Source organism: Coturnix japonica, chromosome Z, assembly GCF_001577835.2.
Source record: "Coturnix japonica isolate 7356 chromosome Z, Coturnix japonica 2.1, whole genome shotgun sequence".
Lineage (NCBI taxonomy): Eukaryota > Metazoa > Chordata > Aves > Galliformes > Phasianidae > Coturnix > Coturnix japonica.
Genome location: NC_029547.1, coordinates 11,863,707 through 11,888,210, shown reverse-complemented (window position 1 = coordinate 11,888,210; position 24,504 = coordinate 11,863,707). Strand labels below are relative to the sequence as shown.

The 24,504-nt window shown below is 41.7% G+C and overlaps 1 protein-coding gene and 1 long non-coding RNA gene across 2 annotated transcripts; one reads left to right on the top strand and one right to left on the bottom strand.

The window, feature by feature from the left end:
- The first annotated feature begins 5,835 nt into the window (after nt 1-5,835).
- LOC107305883 lies at nt 5,836-12,611 on the top strand. Its single transcript, XR_001551914.2, has 3 exons — nt 5,836-6,036; nt 6,117-6,270; nt 11,863-12,611. It is a non-coding gene; the product is annotated as an uncharacterized LOC107305883 (long non-coding RNA).
- Nucleotides 12,612-14,643: 2,032 nt separating this feature from the next.
- On the bottom strand, nt 14,644-24,251 carry F2RL1 (F2R like trypsin receptor 1). Its single transcript, XM_015848640.2, has 2 exons — nt 24,037-24,251; nt 14,644-17,192 (listed from the first exon to the last, which is right to left on the bottom strand). The coding sequence occupies exons 1-2, from the start codon at nt 24,107-24,109 to the stop codon at nt 16,087-16,089; spliced, it is 1,179 nt and encodes a 392-aa protein (XP_015704126.1). The 5' UTR covers nt 24,110-24,251; the 3' UTR covers nt 14,644-16,086.
- Between the last annotated feature and the right edge of the window lie 253 nt (nt 24,252-24,504).

The window sequence follows — 24,504 nt, the reverse complement described above, 5'->3', positions numbered from 1 at the left end:
ATGCAATACCCAGAGACATGCTGACAGTAAATATACTGTCAGAATAGATAAAGAGGAGCCCAGTCTCAAAAGCAGAATGCTGGAAACATTAATATAAGTAATGTACTGGGGAAAAGTAAAGGGAAGTCATAGCTCACATCTGCTGATGTTCCCTTGAAGAAACTATGAATGGCTGACCTCTCCCCTTACTTGTTCACAGAAAGAAAGAAGCCACGGTATAAAAGGAAAAGTCCCATACAGATACGTGACTAACTGAAATATAGGATATCAGGAATAAATTATCGATCTCTATGGGTAAACTGAAATTGCCAGTGGAATTCTACAGGAATCTGCGCTAATAAAAACATTTATCAGTGATCTGTGAAGAGGCATGAATAATGAAAAGATAAAGGTTTTTTACTGACATAAAAATGTACACACAGAGCAAGTGAAAATGTTGACCCAGTAATAGACTGAAAATAAACAGGTTTGGGAAAGAAAAAGAAAACAGAACAAGTAAACTGAATAAGTGCAAAAGGGCTGACTTCATCAATACAGTGGTGGTCCCAGCATCCTCATCTTTCAAACTGCACAGCAAGGTTGGGAGAGGTAAGGAGAAGAGAAGATCAGAAGCAGTTTTTATGTTAGAAACAGATAATTACAGAAGGCATCTGTGGAAGGACATAACTGAGCGAGTATATTCATGTAGATGAGAGTAGCATGGGAAAGATGAGCAAGAAGTAATTGGTCATGGTGTTTTCCAATATAAAAACAAGGAGAAACAAAAATGAAAAGAAACTAGCTCAAAACAACTAAATAATACTTACAATCTGTGAAACCGCTTGATTTGACAAATGCATGGAAAATATTTACTGTTAACTTATAAAAGCTTGTGTCATCAAAACATCTTCAAAATGCAAATCACTGGACATGTGATGAGTGTTCTGGGCAAGTATTACCCTTGTCACATGCTAATCTGTTTCCCTGGGTAGCAGCATCTGACACCACTTCTAGCAGGTTACAGGGCTAGTAATAGCTTTTGTCTAATGCTAAAGGCCAGTTAAAATTAGGTTAAAACATCTGTCCAAAGAATAATGTGGAACAAGCACTTATTCTGATAGTGTCTGCTTTCCTGGAGGACTGTATCATTTTGATGGCTGTCTCTGTAGTTTTGCAGCAGGGAGAACATTCATTAAAAAGTTCAGAGCAGACACAACAGCCATTTCCAGGCTCTGTCGGCAGGAAGCACATGTGGTCCTTCCTGAATGGCCTCATTTCTCATATATCTACAGGTGCTTTGAGGGGTCTGGTCCAGAAGAGTAGATTTTGGATGGCACTAAGAATGAAACTGGACTCGCAATACAGGAGCAATGCAAGTACTAACAGAAGCCAGGCAGACTGTGAAAAAACAACAACTGATGTAGAGTAAGAGCCAGAGGCAGGTGTTTGGGAGGAACAATTGGTTAGATTTTCTTTAAAAGACAAGGAAATTAGGTGGTTGTTCCATGTTTAATGAACACCATAAATAATGGCCCAGAGATATGTTGCATAGAATCATAGAATACAAGGTTGGAGAGGACCTACAAGATCATCTAATCCAACCATCTTCCCTTTACCATACTCACATAAAAAACACTAAATCATATCTCTTAGCTCCCTATCCATTATTAGTGCATGCATGTGTGAACCACAAACAACAGAAATGCCAGTAGGAACTGAGGAAGCCAAGGGGCATCACTATCTCTTCACATCTTAGAGTGTACCTAGGATTTAGGGCTGTGCGTTTCACTTCCATTTGGACAAAAATAAGCACCACTGTGATATGATTTAGCAGAGGGTTGTTAGAGTAAGCGTACTGTGGTTAGGTTGTGATTGGACCTGATGATCTTTAAGATCTTTTTCAACCTGTATGATTCTATGATTCTAAGCAACAGCCAGCTCACGCTGTCCTGCTGTTGTGCCTCCATCTCTCATCTGGCAGAGCATAGCAGAAACCCCCAGCCTCGCCAGCTCTGCCAGTGCCTCCTCTGAGCCCCAGGCCAGCAGCTGGATTCCTCTATTGAGTCACACAACACCATAACCCTGCGGGCTGCATGTCAGCCTCCTGACCCACACCCCCACCAGGCTTCAGCTGCCTCATCAGGGCTCACTCTACAGATTATGAGTCATACATACCCCATGATCTTGCTCTAGACTTTCCAGTCCACTATATTAATTGCACACGAGCAGTCTGAATGGACTAACTTTCAGCAAACACTTTTAATGCATAAAACCAATGATTAAACAAACACTGGAGGAGAAGAGGTAGACACAAGCGACTGTGGAACTACTACTCAACCGAACAAATCACAACCAAAAAATCATCATTAAAATCTGGAAATAAACTGGAATGAAATCACTGAAATGGATTACAACTGGTGAGTTAAAGTTAGGACAGAGAGAAGTCCCACAGAACAATTAACTGCTTTGTCTTAGTGCCACTAAAAGTAGTTATCGTATCTGCTGTGGAAAACAGCAGTTGTGCATAAATCCACTTTGAAATTTACTGCTCTGCTGACTTCTAAAAGGATGAGTAATGTTTTATTGCTCTTACGCTGTACTTTCCAAGTACCCCTGTGACAAAGCCTTGAAAGAGATGGTGTCACATTCACAGAACTTCCTTCCCATCTCCTCCCTGCCGCACTGAATAACATTCCATCTTTGATTGGTGGGTCCTCTTTTTACTTCAAAGGGACACGCATCACAGTTTAAGCTCTTATGAGACACAGAACACTGCGGAAGTTACATTCAAAGTCTCTTATTTGTGTGAGCTTTCTATATTCATTACCCAGAAGAGTTTAATAACAGATCATACCTTGTGAGAAGCACATATCTCAGTGACATGGAATTTATTCATAATCAGAATGATATGAATATCTGTTATTTGCTTTTCCAAATATTTGGGCAAATACCTTAAGATAAGAAAAGGAGAATGTCACTGACATGCATACTCTGTAGCATTTTTTTAATTTAAGCTTTTATTTTCTTTGCAAATATTTTTTCTACATTTTCCCCAGTGATTACATTCAAAATCAGGCTTTATATTTATTTAAAGTCTTTTCCATCAGAATTCCTTTGGCATTGCTTAAGAGTTCTTTAAATATTCATCATCCCTCTGGTATTTCCAGAGGTTGGAGGACAATCTGACACAAAGGTCAAGACTGCTATTAAATTAGATTTCATGTGTACTTTTGTCGATACGAAGTGATAATAGGTAATAGGTAATAGTCTCATGTGGGTTGGAAGGGACCTTAGAGATCATCGAGTCCAACCCCCAGGATTTGAGCCTGTGTAGCAGAGCGGCACTTCTACCACTTGCACCACAGGGGGGATTCGAACACCCTGCCATCCATAGACTAAAAACTGGTAGCAAAATGACCATCCTTCCTTGCTCTCATCTGGATCTCAGCAGATCTAAATGACTGGCAGGCTCCTGGGGCAAAAGCACATCCTAATGCATTCTTCCATTGTGCTGAACTAGGTGTTCAAGTATGTTCCCTTTTAATGCAAATATTCTCATTTCCAGATAGCAAGAAGCAATATTGAACACATGGGTCTCCTACTTAGTGGAGTCACAATACTGTGCACTGAGTATGATGCAGAAGTGTGGCAGAAAGCTGTATTGTATTAGCAGTGATTACAGCTGTAGGTGAATAGTGCTCTAATTGAGGTACCTTTATCGATTTCATGCATATGTTCCATCTTCCAGTGGTCACTGAAACAGGAAGTATAACAGATATTGATGTGTTTTATTCTAGTAGCCATCAAAGGAAAATTTTGCATTCATACAGCAAATGAACAAGGACTTCCAATAACCAGAATTACAGATGTTTCTGGCCCACTGAAATCTCCTAAATAATAGCATGGCATAGCATCTAGATTTTCTTATCAGAGTCTGAATCCAGGCATTCCTCATTCTTGTTTGCTATCAAGAGAAATTTGAATTAAAATAAAAAGCTGATACTGTCATCATCTCATCTGATGATGCAGGGCCCCCCTTACTGAACAGGTCCAGCACTCCCAGCAGTTCCTGACTCATCTGACAAGATGAGTTGCAGCTCTAAAGCTGCATCCCGGCCTGAGTGCTGTCCTTGAGACCAAACAGTAACAAACTTGTAGTACCTTACAGGAATATTACAATTCTGCACTGAGAAAAATAGAAGACTGTAAAAAATATACAAAAGGGACCCTGAAATTGTTCAGAGAGAGGAAAAGATTCCATTTTTTTTTCTTAAGAAATACATTATTTCTTGTTTTACTCCATTCTCAGCTTGTGAAGAAACCTGAGTTACTGCCCTCATAGAATTGTATAATCACATTATCAGAGAGCCACAGAATCATAGGATCATAGCACACCTTAGGCTGGAAGTGAACTTAAGGTTCACACATTTCCAGTCACTGCCATTGGCAGTATTGCCACCCACCAGATCACTGAAGTACTTAGTATCATCTGAAGTCCTTAGGCCAGAACAGTGGGCTTTGAACCAGAGATGACCTCTAGATGGATCTCACAACACAGTATTATATATCATCAGTAGTGAATCATTAGTGAAAAATGTATGATCACTAGCAAAATACATATCTTGGACAAAACATCTCTTTAGCAAGAGATGTAGCTTAGATAAAAGGATATGAGAATGTAATAATCTTTCCTTGCTTAGAAGCATAGTGTCAAGACCTACTAGTACACAAACTTTATTGGTTCCTCCTTTAACCCTGGCCAGGCTTTAGGGAGAATGAAACTAGATGTTCCTGCCTAATTGTCACATAAACTTGTTTATTCAACAATATAAAAGCTGGCCTCTCTTTTAGCAAAAGCTGGAGACTTCACATAAGAGTGGATGCACCATGTAGGACCTCCCAGCTGTTGGGAAAGGTTCTCCAAATCCTCACTGTAGTCAGGGCTCCCCAGCAAATGCAGATCTGGATGATTGCAAAGTATTAGGGCAATTGATGATACATCTTTCTTAATCACTGACTCTATCCTCATGTGGTAACGGTTAGGTGCATTGTCTTGTTCCATTTCATTCTTGCTGCATCATTTCACTTATATTTTCTCATTGTTTAAATTTAAGTAAAGATAAGCACACTTCTTTAACTTGGTGTCTGTGATGTTTGTGCTGACCCCATCCATGGCAATACACCATCCAAACTGGCCTTGAATGCTTCCAGGATTGGGGCATCCATTGTGTCTCTGGGGAACCTGTTCCAATGCCTCATTACCATGTGTGTATCCTAGCATCTAATCTGAATTTCCCTCTATTAGTTTAAGACTGTTATCCCTATCACTATCTATCTGTGTAAGAAGTCAGTCACCCTCCAGTTTATAAGCTTCCTTTTAGCAATGAAAGGCCACAATGAGGTCCCCCTGGAACCTTCACTTCTCGAGGCTGAAAAATGTAACCAATTCCTTATCCACTAAATAGTCCAGTCTTCAGATCCTATCTTTCCAATTTAGGGATTGCAGTTATTTGTAGCTACAGTGCCCATGGTAAACATGCATTAAGTTTTCAGACAGGCATTTGAAGGTAAAGCAACATTTCCATGCTAGCAGTCTTCACATGGGCACAGAAACTGTGCAAATAAAGAAAAAATCATCTATCGCACATAATAAACTTCTGCATATTGTACTAGTTCAGAAAGCTGAGGATTACAGCTGGTAAACAACAATATTTTTTACTCAGATAAGATTACACTAGAACAATTCAGCTTAACAGTGTTTTAGATCAAAGAATGGGGAGAATGGAAAATGCTATGAGAATATCCTACTTCAAAAAGTACCCTTCAGGAGCCCTGTATCTCTTCTTAGCAGTCTGCTTTCCCAGTCTCAAGCTTAGTGGGGGTATTTAATAACAGCTGATAATTCCTTCTCTAGCATCTGATTGGTGTATTTTGAAGTGGTGACTGCAAAACTATCTGCACATCAGAGGGAAAGCTGGGTTAAATCTTTCATAGTTGTTCATATTAAAGAAAATATGCAGTATCAGCTAGACATGGAAGAGGGAGCATTTAATCATGGTATTGTTTATTTTGTTTTGTTTTGTTTTTGCTGTTTTTGGTCAAACATGTTTCCATATTTAAAGTTCTTTTCTCTTGAGATTCATCTGATGAACAGCATCCTCAGCCAGCTCCTAAATATCACCAGTGTCATCTCGGGCATACAGCTTGACTAATACAGTGGATGTATCTCTGACTGCTGTCTGAGAAGCCATGATCCCACATCATTTTTGCCCTTCTTCTGCAGATATTTTGGTGAGTATGATTTCCATATCATAAGTCTTCCACTGATAGGAATTTAATATGCAAAAGTGAGGGTGCATGTTTTAACCCAAAAAGCCCACATTTGAATGTGATCTAAAATCACTTGCATCCAACATGCTATGAACTTGTGTCTTGTCCATAATATTTTAGACTGAAGCACATTATTCAGTTCATCAGCTCACAGAAAAAAAGATGGATTTGCCTGACTGGGGATTCAAGACAAAATGTCACGAGGTCAGGCATGTCAAGCTGTAAGTGTACGCTGGTCCTAAGCCACTGCCAGCCACATGCCAGAGGGCATTAGAGCATGATGTTCTCTTCCCAGCCCACACTCTTCTGAGTCATCTATTGCTTCTTTTGTTTTCTTCCTATTCCTCTCATTTCTGCCTTTTGTAAATGTGTGACATAAGGAGACTCCTCTGGAAAACTCCCTTTACACATTGTATCTTTTATTTATTTTTGTTTTAGTTATATAAGCTAATGATTTCCTCCTTTTTTCTTCTCTTTTTTTTTTTTTTTTAAAGCATGCCAGCCACTTCAAAGAGAACATACCCTTTGCTTTCTTATGTTAGTTTTTTAGGTGCTCCAAAATGCACACCCAGGCCTATTACATATTTTCTCTTCTTCCCTGCATCCCACAGTGCCATTAAGCGATAGGGCAGTCACCCTCACAGACCATCATCCAGAAGCAGCACACGCCCTATTGCTAAAACACAGCACTAGAAGTACTTACTGCCCTAGATTCAGACCCAGCGTAGACAAAATCTGAATGCTGTTGCATTCAGCAATACTTCCATGCACTGCTTTCTTCTTCTGCGTGGTCAAAGACCTGACAAGCACCCTAACTTGGAGTAAATCAAATGACCTGTACAAAAGGTTTATCTCAGACATGCAGACCACACAATTCCCAGCATTTTGCTTCTTCCAGGTGAGGCAAAAAGCACAAGTGCAGTCATGGAAACAAAGGCAGCTGCTAACTGCAATAGGCAGTCATCCTTACATGTGCTAGCTCATGCTTGTTCTCAGTCAGAGCATTTGTTACTTGATGGATGCAATATTTGACCAAATGCCATCAGTCATGGACAGCAATTCCCATAGAGCTGTCTGGTTTCATGCATCTGTCTCAGGGCTGGAGGTAACCAGCTGCCAGAGCTGAAAGTAGTTACCCTACTACATCATTTCTCTTAACACCTTAATGCAGATCAGTTGCGTACAGACTTTTGTTCTCCTCCCACACTAGGTTCTCTTGCTTCATTATACAGGTGCTCACTAATGCTCATCACTGCATATTATTAATAACTTCAAAACAAACAAATGAATGAAGTTTAGTCCATATGAAAAGCATGTTACCAGCAAACTGCTGGTAAAGCACTCCAAACATTTACATAACGTTTGTCATGGACGTGTCCTTCACAACCAGAGTAAAAATCCCATGGAGACCAGATGGAATAAATTTTACCTGCAAAGGTGCTGCCTCTGGGTTACAGTCCCCTTAGGGTTCTTGCTATCATGGTTCATCAGGGTTTTTTCACATGGATTGTCTGCTGGAGTCTGCTGTGGCAAAACATAGTACCCAGGTGATGGTTAAACACCTTCACACTACATCCAACAGCTGGCAGCATACGTGACAGGAAAGCACCTTCCACAGAGAGGAACATTTCTAAATCCTTCTCCACAAACTGTCCTCAATTGACTCATTCCCCAGTCCTTATCTGTGCTTGGGACTGCCTTGCCAAGTTTTCTAAGTTTTGTATATGCCATCCTTTCAAATCTTCCATGATCCCTCTGGATGTCATCCTTTCCGTCTAGTATGTCAATCACACCACACAGCTTGGTGTCCTCAGAAAACCTGCAGAGTGCACTCAGTCCTACCGTCCACTTTACCAGCAATGTCATTAAATAATATCAGTCCCAGTACTGACTGTCCTGTTTGCAGCTGGGATAGAGTTAATTTTCTTCCTGGTATGGAAGAAAAAGTTGGTATGGTGCTGAATCTTGTATTTAGAATGAGAATAATATTGGTAACACACCAATGTTTTAGTTGTTGCTGAGCAGTGCTTACACAAAGCCAAGGATATTTCAGCTTCTTGTGTATCCCTGTCAGAGAGGAGGCTGCGGTTGCACAGAGCTGGAAGGGGACACTGCCAGGATGAGTGAACAAAAGGAAGGGTGGACAACAGGAAATTCTATACCATTTGATTCCATGCTCAGCAGTAAACCTGGGGGGAGTTGGTTGGCAGTGGGAAGCTGCTGCTTAGGCATCAGTCAGTGGGTATTGAGCAGCTGCATTGATTGCATCACAAGTTTTACATATTATTTTATCTTCATTATAATTATTATGATTCCCATTCTTTTCTACCTTATTAAACTTAATTATGTCAACCCAAATTTTAATTTCTTTTTCTAATTATCTCCACCAACTCACTGAGAGTGAGTGAGCAAACAGCTGTGTGGTGCTGAGCTGTCTTACGGTTAAACCACAACACCAAGCCCTGAGGGACATCATCCATCACTCGTCTCCACCATGACATTGAACCATTGACTGCAACTCTTTGAGCATGGTCATCCAAATAATTCCTTATCCACTGAATGCTCCATCCATCACATCCATGTCTCTTCAGTTTAGAAACAAAGATTTTGTGTGGGACAGTATCAAAGGACAGTTGCAGGTGGTTTGCAGGCTCTAGCACTGCTACAATCCTATCTACCTCCATGTACATACAGGACCAAGTACACCTTTCCTCCTTCACCCGGTCACCACAGAATGAGGCTAACAGGGAGGCTGTCTGTAGCCACACTTAAATGATTGTGAAGTTTGTGTTATACTGACTGGCACTGGAACGTTAGTCCTCATAGATCCAAGCATTTCTGCAGGGCACTCAGTGCACCCTTCACAATCGCTAGTATTTTTTCCATTATCCAATGTATCTCCACCTCCTTTGGCCTAGATAACAGTGAGCTGACTACATAGTCATCCTGTTATACCGGTCCTGCCAGAAAACAGTGCTTGGAAAATAATTGTCTCTAAGTCTACAGAGTTATCGATACTGAGAAAAATGACAGTGCTTGATTCCCAAGAGAGCTTCACGTTTAGCAATGTATTGCATGTCTACGGTCAATATAAAATGAATGTTAAAATTGCTGGACCCAGATGGTATTCAACAAGGATTACTGTGAAAACTCAGGAATAAAATAACTGAAATCATAGCAGTAGCACATTACCTCCTGCAGAAATTGCACTTCTAGAAACCAATGTCTTAATCTATAATTAAAAGAAAGTTCTGTAGGGTCCAAGAGAGCATGGTCCTATAAGCCAGATATCTATACTTATGTCGATACTTAGCCAATTAGTGGAAGTTATAGCCAGAGCCATTACTGAGGAACATTTGCACCTTTTGAGGAAAAGCCACTATAGTTTTTGTAAAAAGAAGTCAGGGTTTAACAGCTTTTTGGAGTTCTTGGAAGAGGAAGGACACACATGAAGACTAGAACACACACTACCTGGATTTCCAAGACAGGACGCAAAGGTCAGCAGGAAAATGTTTGTTGTTCACAACAAAGGGAGCTTACCAGTGGAGTGCTGGACCAGTTCTGCACATTCATAACTGGTCTGAAAAGGTTTAAGCAGTGAGGAATAAAAGTTTGATGAAGATACAAAGTCAGTCAAGGCAATAAGGTCTTCTGCAGACCACAAAGGCTTACAGAAGAACTTTGCAACACTGAGCAATGAATTGACAGGTGAACTGAGTATAAATAACTGTAAAGTGAGCTGCAAAAAGAAAAAAAACAGCTTGCTTTATACAATTATGGGTGAAAAACTATGATCACTCTGGAGTGCCATACTGAATTATAAGCAGTTTCATGAAAATATAAACCCAGTGCAAATTAAAAAACATAACTATAATTGAAGAATTAAATGTTGGGAAGTATTGGGAAAATAACTGGGAGTAAAACAGCACTCATCACTCTACCATCTGTGGCTTGGATATTCTATGTTGCTGAGGGACAGAGTAGAGAAAGAAATGGAAGTATTACCTGTTGAATTGTGTCTGGAGTAACTGAGTGGGCCAGGAAGCCTCAGCCTGGAAAGTAGTTGAGAAGGGGAATGTGATACTGGCCTACAAAATTGCAGCAGGCATGGACAAGGTGATCACAGATTTGTTCACACACTCTTCTTCTTTAAGAACTGAGTGCCATTAAGGCACTGATTCGAAGCAAGCAAGAAGAGTTTGATTTTCGCCACAAAACAACTCACTGATGTTTCTAGCAGACCATCCATAACAGACTTTAGGGAACCCTCATCCTTTGGTAGCTGGATTTTGTGAGGGTGCTTGTCTCATTTTTTATTCTGAGGCCCATAGCACAACACCTTAATGATGCTGAAATGTGAGAAACTTCCCCAGCCCTGCTGTTCTGCTGTCTGCTGGCACAGTTAAATGTCTCCGGGCATAGTGAGCAGGTGGTGGGCCCTGGGTCTGTGCCACCAAAGCCATTCCTATCTTCTTACTGCAGCTCCTCTACTTCAACTTGCTTTGCAGACCCACAGTGTGAACTGGTGCTGACACTGAAAGACAGAAGCTGCTTCTCTTCCTCATGCTAAGCCAATCCCTCAGCAACCAGACAAATGCTGTTACATGACAAAATAAACCTTTGCCTCACTCTCTACTCCAGGTTTAACTTTAACTGATTACTTTTCACTGAACCAATCCATTGCAAGGTCACACATGCCGGTAACAGAATGAAAGAATGGTGTGATCCAGCAGCCAGGGCAGAGCAAACTCTTCGTTACAGCCTATTAGCAGCAACACATGCTTGAGCCGTTTGTGTAACCATGACAATGTGCACATAAATTACACTGATTTTGAGTTAGTTGACACTTGTTTTTGTGGCATCCAAGCCTTCTCTCAGCCATAGGCAGGGAGGGTTTTCTTCTACCTTTTGGTGTTCAAATTGCCAAGTTAGCACTGTAACTGCTCAAAAGTCATTTGCTGAAGGTGACTGCCTTCATTCCAACTGGTCCTGTTTGAGTGTACAGTTCCAGAAAGAGCTTAATAGCCAGTTTCACCCTCCTGGGCTAACAGTTTTTGCCCCATCTCTGTCTGGCTGCACAGGAACTCAGCTGTCAATTCAAGTGTCTTTAATTCAGCTAAGCACTACATTTCAGTAGTGGTAGTTTTCTGCTGTATCCACCCTCTAACCTTTCCTATTCAGCTGCGTAATAGCAATGCCATAGAAAGGAGGGGAAGAGGAACAGGACTGTGGCAAGCCAACTTAAAATGCTCTTCCAGGATACCAGGTGGCATACAGCACTCTAACCATAGGCACATTTTCTTCAAACTTGCAGCCACTTTTATTATCCTTTGCACCACAGATAGCCTGGCCTACCTGCCAATTAATGGGAGCAAAATTAACCCTTCTTAAATTCAGGATGGGGGCTTCCATTGCAGCTATAGATGGGAAAATCTTTTTAAAAAACAATGCTACTACTTTACTAAAAGCTTGCCACTATTTGTCATTGTTTTAGCAGAAATAAAACAAGAGAACAAACTAATTCTTATAAAGGTTCCTCTTCTGTATCTGCAGATTAGTTTGCTCTTCTTCATACATGGGTCAAGGCACAGGAAGAAACAGACGGGATTATTTACCTTGAAGATAAAGATCTTAAAAACTGTTGGACATTTGATGAAGTTCTCAGAATCTGATCTTTTCTTCTTCTCCTAACCCTGCAGTAGTTTGATACTGAGGAAGATGACTCCCACCTGCATTAGAAAATAGAATGAATCCCAGCACCCCAAAACAAGCCCCCCAGATTATATCAGTAAAACAGCGAAGGCAAATAAAAAATGGAGATTAATAATCTATACTGAAAAAAGAAACATGACTGAAGATATCTTTTCAGTGCTCAGTGAGAGCAACAACTGAAACATCAAGGTGTCATCACCAAAAATCCTGAACACAGCAACATATGAGCCTCTATGAAAATAATTTACTATATTTCAGCCAAACCCTAAGCATCATGCCAGACATAATGAAGAAAATCAACACTGTCCCAGCAGAAACCAGGACACCATTTTCAGCGGTCCCTGAGAAGTGTACCTGCTTCAGTGTCGCCTCATCCTTGAATCACAGTCTATCATCCATGTTGTGTACCTACCCTGTCTACAATGTAGACAGTCACGGATGCTTTGAAGTCTACCTGTTCTAGTGTACACAACAATTACTAACAGGCCACAGCTTTCCCAGAAGTATACTTTCTGTGGTGTGGACTTGTCCATATTCACAGTTGTTTTGAGGTATAAGTACAAACAAACAAACAAATAAAAATATTAATTTTAAAAAACCTGCTCTGGTGCAGCTTTTTTCATTCACAAGAGATCCTTCAGAGGTCCTTTCAGACACTGATGTGTCACAGTCCTATCCATGACCACAGACACTTCAGGGTACAGTAGCATGGCGTAATCCACAGACTTGGATGCTGCAAGATGTACCTGCTGAGACACACACTTCACCATGGCCACAGACACTCTGATGAATACTCACTCCGGAGTGGACTTATCTGTAGCCACAGATGCTTCAAGGTGTATGTGCTCCCATCTGGGCTCATTCACAGGTCAGTCTCATTGACTTGAGTTCAGCTTGGAGTCTCAACCTGACCTGTACATCAGCACGGGGATAGAACACTGAGACCATGATTATCTGCCAGCCCAGGGACATGACTGTTATCACAACACCTCCAGGCAAAGCAAAGCAAGATGATAAGGATTAGAATAAGGAAGAAAAAAAAAAAAAAAAAGAAAAAAAAAAAAGCAGCCTCTAATAAGCACTACACTCTAATATATTGTAAGGCAAGCAAACCCAGTAACAACCACAGGAGCCTACCAGTTAGCAGTGAAACAGCTTTAATATCTTTAAATTTGGTCTGGCACACTCCACAGTCTAATTGTATCTGTGAACATCTCTAACCCTTTGTTTCCCATGCTGGGCACAGAAAGGACTACTGTAGATTAACCTTGAAGGCATCTCCGCACCGCAAAGCTGCTTACTCACTCTTCCCAGTGGGATGGGGAAGGCAATCAGGAAATAAGAGTTTGCAGACTTGTGGGCTGAGAGATAACAGTTCACTAGGTAAAGCAAAAGCTGTACACACAAGCAAAGCAAAACAAGGAATTCATTTGCTGCTTCCCATTGGCAGGCAGATGTTCAGCCACTTCCAGGAGAGCACAGCTCATTAGATATGAAGGTTGTTTGGTGGGAAGACAAACAGTATCATTCCAAACATTCCCCCTTTCTCCTCCTTTCTCTCTGCACTTGCTGCTGAGTATGGCACTCCAAGCTACAAGGGGATGTTCATCCCTTTGGTCAGTTTGGGTCAGCTGTCCTGGCTGTGTCCCCTCCAGCAGGGCAGCATGAGAAAAATCTTTGGCTCTGTGTGAGCAGTGCTTACTGAGGACATCAGTGTGCCAACACTAAAAATCACAAACACACCATCATACGAGCCTCTAGAAAGAAAATTTAGTGTACCTTAGCCAAAATCATGACAAACATACAGCCTTTAACCCTTGGACTCCTGGCAGAACTCAGGTAGTGTTCAGAGCTCAGGCACCACTCCAATCATATGAACTGGATGCCCTTCGAGTTACTCATTACTGCACATAAAGCAGGAAGCACATTAGGCTATTCAGAAGGAGAAAAAAAAAATAGACATTCTCAAACTCCATTTATTGTGTGCAGAATAAGGGAAGAATTTAGATGTTAAATCTTTACAGTAAGGTATGTCCTTGAGCAGTTATCTTCTGTTAAGGATGCTACATTACATCTTCAGTTCAATAATAAAAAAGCAATTATTTCCCTACTTGCTCTTCATGTTTCCTGGTAGAAACACAGCTTTCATGCCTAAAAAGCACTTGTGTTCTGTGCAACCTAAAGAGCTGTACTCTGCTCTTAAGACATCCATTAAAATGACTTGCTGCTTTATTTAGGACTACTGGGATACCATATAACCATAATTCCACTTTTGTATTAAGTATCTGGCTAGAATTAGTAGACAAGATTGCAGCAAACAAAAAGGAGGGCTTTTTAGTCCTTAAAAGGAGTGGTCAAACACATTAAACAAACTTCTTAGATTTTACTATGTGTGGAAGAAAACTACTGAATCTACAGCTGCTTAGGAGAGATGTTCATTGACTTCAGTAACAATTACAAGTTTATCACAACAGAGTGAAAGTTCTAACGAGCAAATCTTTATATAGGGTGAGGCATGAGCTCATCAGAAAAGCAGGTGGAGAATGTGGAAACCAGTGAATAAAACAAGGGACTGAACTGACGAGAACAAAAGCAGGTAATCACAAGAGAACAACAACAAAAGAGTTCATAACACAGTATTTATTACAGGAATACTTGCAGCCTTTAAACTGTACAAAACTGTTTCAATTCTTGCAACAGTTGAAGATCCCCAAAAGGCTGGCTATTTCCCATCTATTTATCAGTTGTTCCAGAGTGTTGTTCGGACTGACAGCTTCTCTGTTTGCTTATCTGTTTGTAGGGATCTGGCTCCATCTAAGTCTCAGATAGTTCACTTAGGCATCAGTGCAATGTACAGCCTGGTGAGACTTAGAAGGGCCAGAAGATGTGAGAAAATGTGTTTTAATCCTACCACCAGCTGTAATAACAGCAGCTTTTCAGATTGTTAAGTAAATTCATTTTCATATTCCTCAGTGGTAACAAATATTATGGATGGGGGAGAAGGATTTAAGGTATTTTAGAAATCCAATAATGTTGAAGTCCAGTATCTTTATTAACGTGTTTTATCTCTCATAGTTTTCCCTGAGTTCTAAACCCATCTGGTTTAGTTATCTGAAGGAAATGGAGGTATGTTCCAATGAAATGCATCAACAGGTAATCCTACTTGACAAATTCTTATGTTACAGCTGTAGCTGTCAGGTTCCTAATTCACTATTCAGAATAATCTCTCTGAAACCAGGCAAGTTGAACTGCTAAGCCATTTGAAGAGTACATAAAAGCATTAAAGAAAGCAGGCAATTCAAATTTGTTACACACAAAAATAATAAAAAAAGAAGTCTTATTTAGATATCTTAAAAAATACAAGGTGTTATATAAAAACATCAATGCTACTAATCAAAATTTTGTTAAATATACCCATTTAAGATCAGGTTTTGGCAAGCACTAAGTAACAGTTTATTATCTCAACTAACATTTTATTTATCCAGTGCTAGCTGATAACAGGTTCAGCTTGCCAGTTTAACACAATAATCTCACCAGGCTTCTACTATGTTAATATTTAAAACTTTTGGAAAACAATGTAAGATTGTATTATACAGCAAATAATAAGCTCTCATGTTGCTGGACGCACAACAATATAGTGAAATAGATTTTCCTTCTGTTTAAACAGTATTCAGTGTAAGCATGTACACAGAGCAACACTGGACATAACGAATTTAACTGTTCATTACAGTTAAAGCCAAACAAAACAGATTTATCTGTTAATTAAATGTACTAGTGGCTCTATAAAACATTTCAGTGACATTTTGCATTTAGAGAACTTCAATATTGAACAAAAATGTCTTCAACCTCAACACACTTTGAGGCCGGCAAAGCATCAGAAATGTCATGATTTTTTTTTCTTTTTCAGCCTAGTTAGAAGATTTATCTATTTGCTAATTCTGTACAAGATCACCTGTCAGTTCTGACATCTACGCTTCAAATGTGAATAAAAAAACCACAAAGTTAATTCTTCAAACTCTTATACAAAATAACTTTCTCATCACAGTCTTTGTTCTAGGACTGAAGTCAATAGGTTGATTTAGTGGTTCCATTTGAGTTCGAAGAGTAAGAATTAGATTTCTTGAGGTATCTGCCTGACGAGAGAGAGACCTGCATCCTCCGTGTAGTTCGCACACTTTGGCAAAGAAGAGCATTTTTAAGATTGTCTCTGAAGTCTTTTGAAATATAATAGTAAATGAATGGATCAATACAACTGTTCAGAGTGGACAGACACAGCGCAGTTATGTATGACATGTACAGAGAGCTTTGGTTATAGTTTTTGAGCAGCAGATAGTGCACAACAAGTAGCACATTGCTTGGTGTAAAACATATGAGATACATGGACAGGACAGCAATTATGATCTTGATTGCTCTTTTTCGTTTCTTCCCAGTGCTTATATCTGAGATTGAAGCATTCAGAGTCTTAATCATTAGTATGTAAGCAACAGCAGTGATGAGAGCTGGAATTAGGAAGAGTCCAATTGCAAGTGAGAGAAAGTACTTGAACATGTCATGAGCCAAAATATTTTCAGGCAACACATCGTGGCAGGTAGTGATGTTAAGGTCTGAAATATACACTGTCTGATTAACAAGATACAGTGGAATGGTTCCCAACAAAATCAGTATCCAGATAGCAAGGGAGATGCCCAGGGCAATTTCAGACTTCCTTCTTGAGTGCACAATGGGATTCACTACAACCCAATACCTCTGCACACTGAGACATGTCATAAAAAGAATGGAGCAGTACATATTTCCGTAAAAAAATCCAACAAGCACTTTGCAGAGACCTTCCCCAAATAGCCAGTTATTGCCATTTATGTGGTACGCAATCTTCAGTGGGAACCAGACAACAAAAAGAAGGTCTGCCAATGCCAAGTTAACCATATAAATCACAGCAGGATGTTTCTTCTTTGTTCTGAAAAAAAAGACCCAGATGGCCAGAGCATTGCTTGGCAAACCAATGATAAAGACAATGATATAGACAATGGGAAGAAAAACTGTAGTCAGTTTTCCTGTAAGGACTTTTGCTGCAAAATCATCCACTTTGTATGACTCCTCAGAGGCGTTATTAGTATTCGGAACCTTCTGACCAGCAAAACTTCTTCCTTTTGAACTGCTGGTTCTACTTCTCTCTAGAAAAAAGAAATAAAAATTGAGAAATTGCTGTTATTTATTTTTCTCAATTTGTCTTGATGTTTTTTTGAAGTTCTTTAAGATAAACTAGGTAGCATGATTTACACTATACAATTAAAGAGGGCCTTATCAATAGAAAAATTAAATGTTTTCTAATGCTTGACAATTTTTCTTCCTTTTAAGTTTATTATCCAAACACGTACATCCTTATTCAAGGATTGTATCAACTACTAGAAAACTTTCCCACATCATCATGTGCTCCTACTAGCTCAACAGTTGAAACAGAAACTGCTTTAAGGATCCCACAGCACTACTGTCCTTTTCCACGATGCTGCCAGATTGCTTAAGCACTGAGATTCACAAAACTCTGCAGCAGGCATCCAACATATATGCAGTACCAGTTTCTTAGATGAGATGGCCTCAAAATTAGGTAGGCAGAAAATAGAGCAAAAAATGATAGAATGGCTTGGGTTGGAAGGGACCCCAAAGATCATATAGTTCCAAACCCTGCTGCTCTGAGCAGGGTTTCTGACTAATAAGGCACTAGACCAAACTGCCCAGGGCCCCATGCAACCTCACCTTGAATGCCTCCAGGAAAGGGACACGCTGTCCTCAGACTAGCTAGAACTGGAACAACTGGAATGCAATTCAGGAAGCTATGTGTGCAGGAATCAAGGAATCAAGGTGTTTGAGTCACCACCCCTGGATCTGTTTAAAAACCATTTGGATCTGGTGCTCAGGGACATGATTTAGTGCAGAGTTGTTAGGGTAGTATGGTTAGGTTATGGTTGGACTTGATGATCTCTAATGTCTTTTCCAACCTGAGTGATTCTATGATTCTGTGTGTAAAATACTTCTGAAGAAAGGTATTATATCATATCCAAAGCTAGATATGAACAGACTAACTTTTTGCCCAACAAGATGCAGAAGGGCCAGACATCTGTAATCTCCTTCTGATTCGCAGATAAGGTAGTTAAGCAGTCTCTACAATTTCCAACCAAATCACTACACAGCTAGAACTGGCAGCCAAGACTGTTTCATAAAACAGAAAGTTATTACTTCAGGTTTTTCTCTGTATCTTTGTATGCCACATAAACCTGAAAACCATACAGGTAAACCAGACACTGTCTGTCTTGTATGACAGCTTTCATATGGCTCAGTCCAGAGACTCCCACTGCAACACCTTCCATACCCAATAGAGTCCACTTGCACAGTCTAGTCAAACTGCACTAACAGAAAATGTCAATGCAATTACTCTGTTCCAAAGAGTCAGACAAAAATCCACCATGGCAGACTGAGTGGATGTGAAACATGACTGCTTGTGGTAGAAGTAATTTACCCATATCACAGTTTCTATCAATATCTGTACTGGGGAATAAAAAACCACCACCATCAACAAAAACAGCCCCAACTTCCCCAACCCCAAACAACACAACATTAACAAAATAAATAACAGAAAAAAGCCTACAGGAGTATGAAGAGCTTTCTTAACCAAACTGGTCTGTGTGTAAGAAGCCAACAACAGTGTCTAAGTGTGACTCCTTTTCATTCAGTGATTACTGTTTCTGACATAATTTGAAAATAAAAAATGCTTAACAGCTTAAATTTTCAAGCATAACAATTATCAGATGAGAACCACATAATTACACAAGTATGCATGTTTTCCAGCACAGATTGTCAAAACAGGTGATCAGAAACAGACATATAATGTGTATCAATTCTCGGCTACATAGCTGGTACTTCTATGAGGGTTTTGGTTCTTAGGATGATGGGACTTTCAATGAAATAGGTAACCCACCAGGGAAGGATTGGATTCACCTGCCTAGAAAAGGCATGGCAACCTCTGACAGCAGGATGACCAGAACAGTAAGCCAGGCTTTAAACAGAAAGACTTGTGGGACAAGCTCCAAAATCACAGGATTGCAGGGGCTGGAAGTGACCTCAAGAGATCATAAAGGCCAACTCCTATGCTAAAGTGGGTTCTATGCAGTAGGTTGTACAAGTAGGTGTCCAGATGGGTCTTGAATATCTCAACAGGAGACTCTACAACTTCTCTAATGAACCTGTGCTGGTGCTCCATCACCCTTACCTTGAAGAAACAGGAGACTCTACAACTTCTCTAGGGAACCTGTGCTGGTTCTCCTTCACCCTTACCTTCAAGAAGTTCTTCCACGTGTTAGTACAGAACTTCCTATGTTCAAGATTCCAGGAAGATTCCTCATCTTATCACTGCACACCACTAAGCACAGCTGGGCCTCATCCATTTGCCTCCTACCTCCCTTTAGATGTTTATAAAATGTAAAAATATGTAAAAAATTGCAATGCTCATGCTTTTGCAACCAACTGGGGAATAAACCAGGCCAACTGGAACAGTGATAAATGTTCCTTAGTTGCCTCCCACAGTATGAGCCAAAAGGTCAGCCACCACAAAGGGGCACATAGCTACAGATGTTCCTCTTGTATTCTTTTAGGGAAACATGCATCCTCTACTCCCTCCTCCTCCCTGGAGTGTCTGTATACCAATGCACACAGCACGGGGAGTAAGCAGAAAGACTAGAAATATGTGTGCCTCAGGATCACAGTCCCCCTGTAATCACAAAGATATGGTGGGAGAGCTTGCATGACTGGAATGCTGTAATGAATGGATATGTCCTTTTTAGGAAACATGGGCCAGCAAGGCAAGGTGATGGAGTTGCTCTTTTTGTGAGACAGCAACTGGAATACATCAAGCTCTGCCTAGTGATGAATGAGTGGAGAGCTTATGGATCAGAGTTAAGGGGAAGGTTCACATGGGTACACCGCTGTAGGTGTTTACTACAGACTGTCTGATCAGGAGGAACTTGATGAGGCCTTCTACAGACAGCCAAAAAGTAGCATCACAATCACAGGTGCTGGCTCCTAGGGGTATTTCAACCATCCTGGTATTTGCTGGAAAAACAACACAGCCAGGCAAACACAGCCTAGGAGGTTCCTGCAGTGAATTAAAAATAACTTTCTGACATAAATGGTGGAGGAGCCAAAGAGAAGCGTGCTACTGGGCCTTGTTCTTACTGCTTGGGAACGGGAAGGCTGAGGGTAGCCTTGAATGCAGAGACCACAAGACAGTGGGGTTCAGGACTTTACGTGGAAGAAACAAAGCAGAAAGTAGGACTGCAACCCTGAACTTCAGTAGAGTCAACATAGTTGAAGTTCAGGGTTGCAGTCCTACTTTCTGCCTTGTTTCTTCCATGTAAACTATGTTGACTCTTCTGAACTAGTCAACTAGTTCAAGGACCTACTTGGATCTCGTGGGTTATAGCACTGGAAGGTAAACAGGCCCAAGAGAGTTGGTAGACATTCAAACACCAAGCTTATGATTGCTGCATCCATAAGAGTAAGAAATCAGGCAAAGGTGGCAGAAGACCTGCATGGATGAGCAAGGAGCTCATGCAAAAACTCAAATGGAAGAAGAAAGTCTATGGAATGTGGAAAAGGGGTCTGGCCACTTGGGAGGAATATAGGAATGTTGTCAGGGCACAAAAGGATGCACTGAGAAAGGCTAAGGCCAACTTTGAATTAAACCTGGTTAGGGAGGTCAAGAACAACAAGAAAGGCAAATGGAAGATGAGGGAAAATGTGGGGCCACTGCCACATGTGGTAGGTGCCCTGGTAATGAAGGACTCCAGAAAGGCAGAGTTACTGAGTGCCTTCTTGCTTCAGTCTTACCACTAAAATTGCCTCTCAGAAATCCCAGAATCCTGAAGATAAGAGGCTGGAAAAACAAGGACTTCTCCTTAATTGAGGAGTATCTGGTTGGAGATCATATAGGCAAACCTGATGCACACAAACCCATGGTTCCCAATGGTATATACCCACAAGTGATTAGGGAACTGGCAAGCCACTCTCTATCATCTATGAAAGGTCATGGAGAACAAGAGCGTGCATGTGAACTGGAGGAAAACCAATGTCACTCCAGTCTTCAAAAAGGGCAAGAAAGAGGAGTTGAGAAACTACAAGTCAGCCAAGCTCACTTTCATCTCTGGGTCTTAATGGAACAACTTACTCCATATGTAACCTCCAAGCAAGTGGAAGAAAAGGTGATTGTCATGAGCAGTCAACATGGATTCACCAAGGGGGAACCATGCTTGTCCCATCTGGTAGCCATCTATAATGTCATCACAGCCTGGGTAGATGGGGGGAAGAGCAATGCATGTTTTCTACCTTGACTTCAACAAGGCTTTTTACACTGTCTTCTTTCATAACATCCCCATTGGTAAGCTGAGGAGGTGCGGGACAGATGAGTGGGTGGTGGGGTGGACTGAGAAGGATCCAGGCCTGTTTAGCCCAGTTCTCAGTTGGAGAAAAGAATACTCCAAGAAGACCTCATTGTGACCTTCCAGTACTTGAAGGGAGTGTATATACAGGAGGAGGAATGGCTGTGATAAGACAAGGAGGAACAGTTTTACACTAAGAAAGGGGAGATTTAGGTTAGATATCAGGAAGAAGCTTTTTACTCAGAAGGTGCTGACACACTGGAACAAGTTGCCCAGAGAGGTATTGGATGTCCCATCTGTGAAGGAATTCAAGGCTGGGCTGGATGTGGCTCTGGACAGCCTGGTGGTTGGTAACCCTGCTCACAGCAGGGGGGTTGAAACTAGATGATGTTTGAGGTCCTTTTCAAACCAGGCCATTCTATGATTCTATCAGTACAGTCTAGGGTCTGACCTGCTCGAAAGAAGCCCTGTGGAGAAGGACCTGGGAGACCCAATTGACAACAAGTTGGCCATGAGCTTTGCCACTGATGTTCATAGGCTTGTTTGAAATGTATTATCAAAAATAATCTCCAAAAACCCTATAGCTTTAGTACAACACTGAAGAACAAAAGCAACACAAAGTAGATTGAAGAGCACACGATCCACAATTAGTATTGCAAGAATGATAGAACAAGGACAATAGTTTTATTGTTACTATTTTTTGTTCTGTCTTCAAAGACATGGTCAAATTAAACAGATTATTTCAGACACCAAATTTGACTTTCATGCTCACTTCTTTTGGTTTCGGCTTCAGAATTATACTGCTGTTACCAGGCAGCTTTTATTAGCCCAGCCTGCATGCATAGGGAGACAGTTCTGCATCCTGTTTCCGTTGCTGTTAACACTCCCTCCCAGGGTAACCAATCCTTTGTTAGGTATGTGCATTTTCTACAGTCCTTTCTTATTCCTTCAGTGCTCACTGTTTTCCATAACAATTGCTGTTTTTTTCCAAGCAGAGTTTCACCCAGCCTGACTCAAACACAGAGAATGCAGTTAACTTGCTTATCTGCCCACGGGAAAAGCTTAAGAGCCATCATGGGGACCAACAGATTCCTTCCACACCAAAAGACCATTTCAACACCTTTGCTTTTTGTCCAGAATCATAGAATTACAAAATTTCCCAACTTGGAAGAGACCCACAAGGATCAAAATCCAGCTCCTGGCTTCACAAAGAACCACACAAAAATGTGACTGCATGCCTGAGAATGTTCGAATGCTTCTTCAGTTACAACCCGCAGCGCACAAAATGAACTACTACGCCTACCCTGCAGATACATAAGTGTTGGTAGCACAGGGTATCTCGTATTGCAGGTCATGGTGGCAATATCTGCACAGGACTATGGTTATGACTATCCTAGTGCTTGGTTCAGCAGCACAGATTCACTCTAACTCTACAACGCATGAGCCTGCTGGACAACAGCCATGTCTCCTGATTTAGAATCACAGAGCCATTAAGTTTGGGTAAAGAAAACAAAGAACACAGACTACCTTGGGTTGGAAAGGGCCTCAAAGATCATCTAGTTCCAACCCCCCCTGCTTTAGGCAAACCACTAAATCAGGCACTAGATCATGCTGTCCCTGAACCATGTCCTCTGCAGCACATCTCGGCACAGAGGGAATCCTATCACCAGCTCTCTCCCATCTCAACATCAGAACATCAAGCACCCGTCTGCAGTGCTGAAGCTCACCGCTTTCCCCTGCTAAGTCGCCTCCACAGTCACAGCTCAGATAACGGGGCTACCAGGAGGCAAACCCACGTCACCGACTCTGTGCTCAACCACGAAATTTGCACCTAACACCTCACTGATTTTCTCCGCCCAAGGATTTCACGCTGTCTGCCTTCTGTCTGCCAAACTTACAACAGTTCCAGACAGCACAGACAAACACTGAGCCTAAACGTTACCTACACACAGCAAAGCCGAACACAGCATCTGCTGCTATCACGCCCCGGTTCAAACACGCAGCTGATAACCATGTAATAAAAACCTAGTGTCTGCGTGCTGAGAAAGCAGGACCTACCACAAGCCTGACTTCATTATTTACACAGCCCTTACGCATATACTTTTACTACATAAGAAGGCACGGTCGGAATGAATGTAGAACAGTACAGTGCAAAGTGCACACAGAGATACGGCAGTGGGGCAGCAAAATTAAAGCAGCAAAATGTCAACGTCTCTTCCCTCCCCTCCCACCCACCCCCCCCCCCCCCCCCCAATAACACGAATATCCAAAAAAAAAGCGATTTAATCTAAACAAAAGTAGGGATTAAAGATTAAGGGGTAAAAAAAAAAAAAAAAAAGAAAAAAAGAAAAAAAACAAAACGAAAAAAGAAAAACAGAAGCAAAAGTTCGCTGTTCTGTTCGTGTTTTTTTCCTGATACAGCCTCGGGCAAGTTGCTAGCCGCGGCTCTGGTCACCAACAGCTCCCACACCCGGTTATACGAAGCGCAGCACCACGCTGCCCGATAGCTCCGAGCTCCCAGCCCCGAGGAAGGGCTGCCCGCAGAGCCCACCCGCCCGCCCCACATCCCGCGGACCCCGCTCCGTCTCACCGGTGGCAGCGGCAGCCGCTATCAGGGCGCTGAGCAGCAGCAGCAGCACGCACAGCCCGCGGCGCACTGCCATCCTCCCTCCGCTCCAGCCGCCGTCCTCTCCCGCACGCCCGACCAGTTTCGCCTGATACCTGAGCTAGGAGGGGTGGAGGGGGCGGAGGGCGCGGCCTGCCCGGCAGCGGGAGGAGCCGCACCTCCAGGGCTGAGCGGGGCAGCAGAGCTATACAATGTCCTGGGTTGAAGAGGTCCTCAAAGATCGTGTTGTTTCAACACCCCCCCCCCCCCCCCAGCCTCTGGTTTGTTCCTGTCTGTGCCTGGTGAAGTGGACGGCCGCGTGTGCGGTGTGGCATCGTCGGGGTATCGTGATGATGGTGCCTGAGCAGGTGCCCACACCTCCCACATCACCTTTGTTTTTTCCCTGTGTTCTGCTGACGCTGGTTGCTGATCGGGTTTGTATTAGAAGAATAG

What these genes read in the sequence shown, in the direction of transcription:
- F2RL1 (XM_015848640.2), bottom strand. Translation starts at nt 24,109, where the DNA reads ATGGCAGTGCGCCGCGGGCTGTGCGTGCTGCTGCTGCTGCTCAGCGCC. An exon ending in AGCGGCTGCCGCTGCCACCG is followed by an intron (nt 17,193 to 24,036) that starts GTGAGACGGAGC and finishes TCTTTTTTCTAG; the next exon opens with AGAGAAGTAGAACCAGCAGT.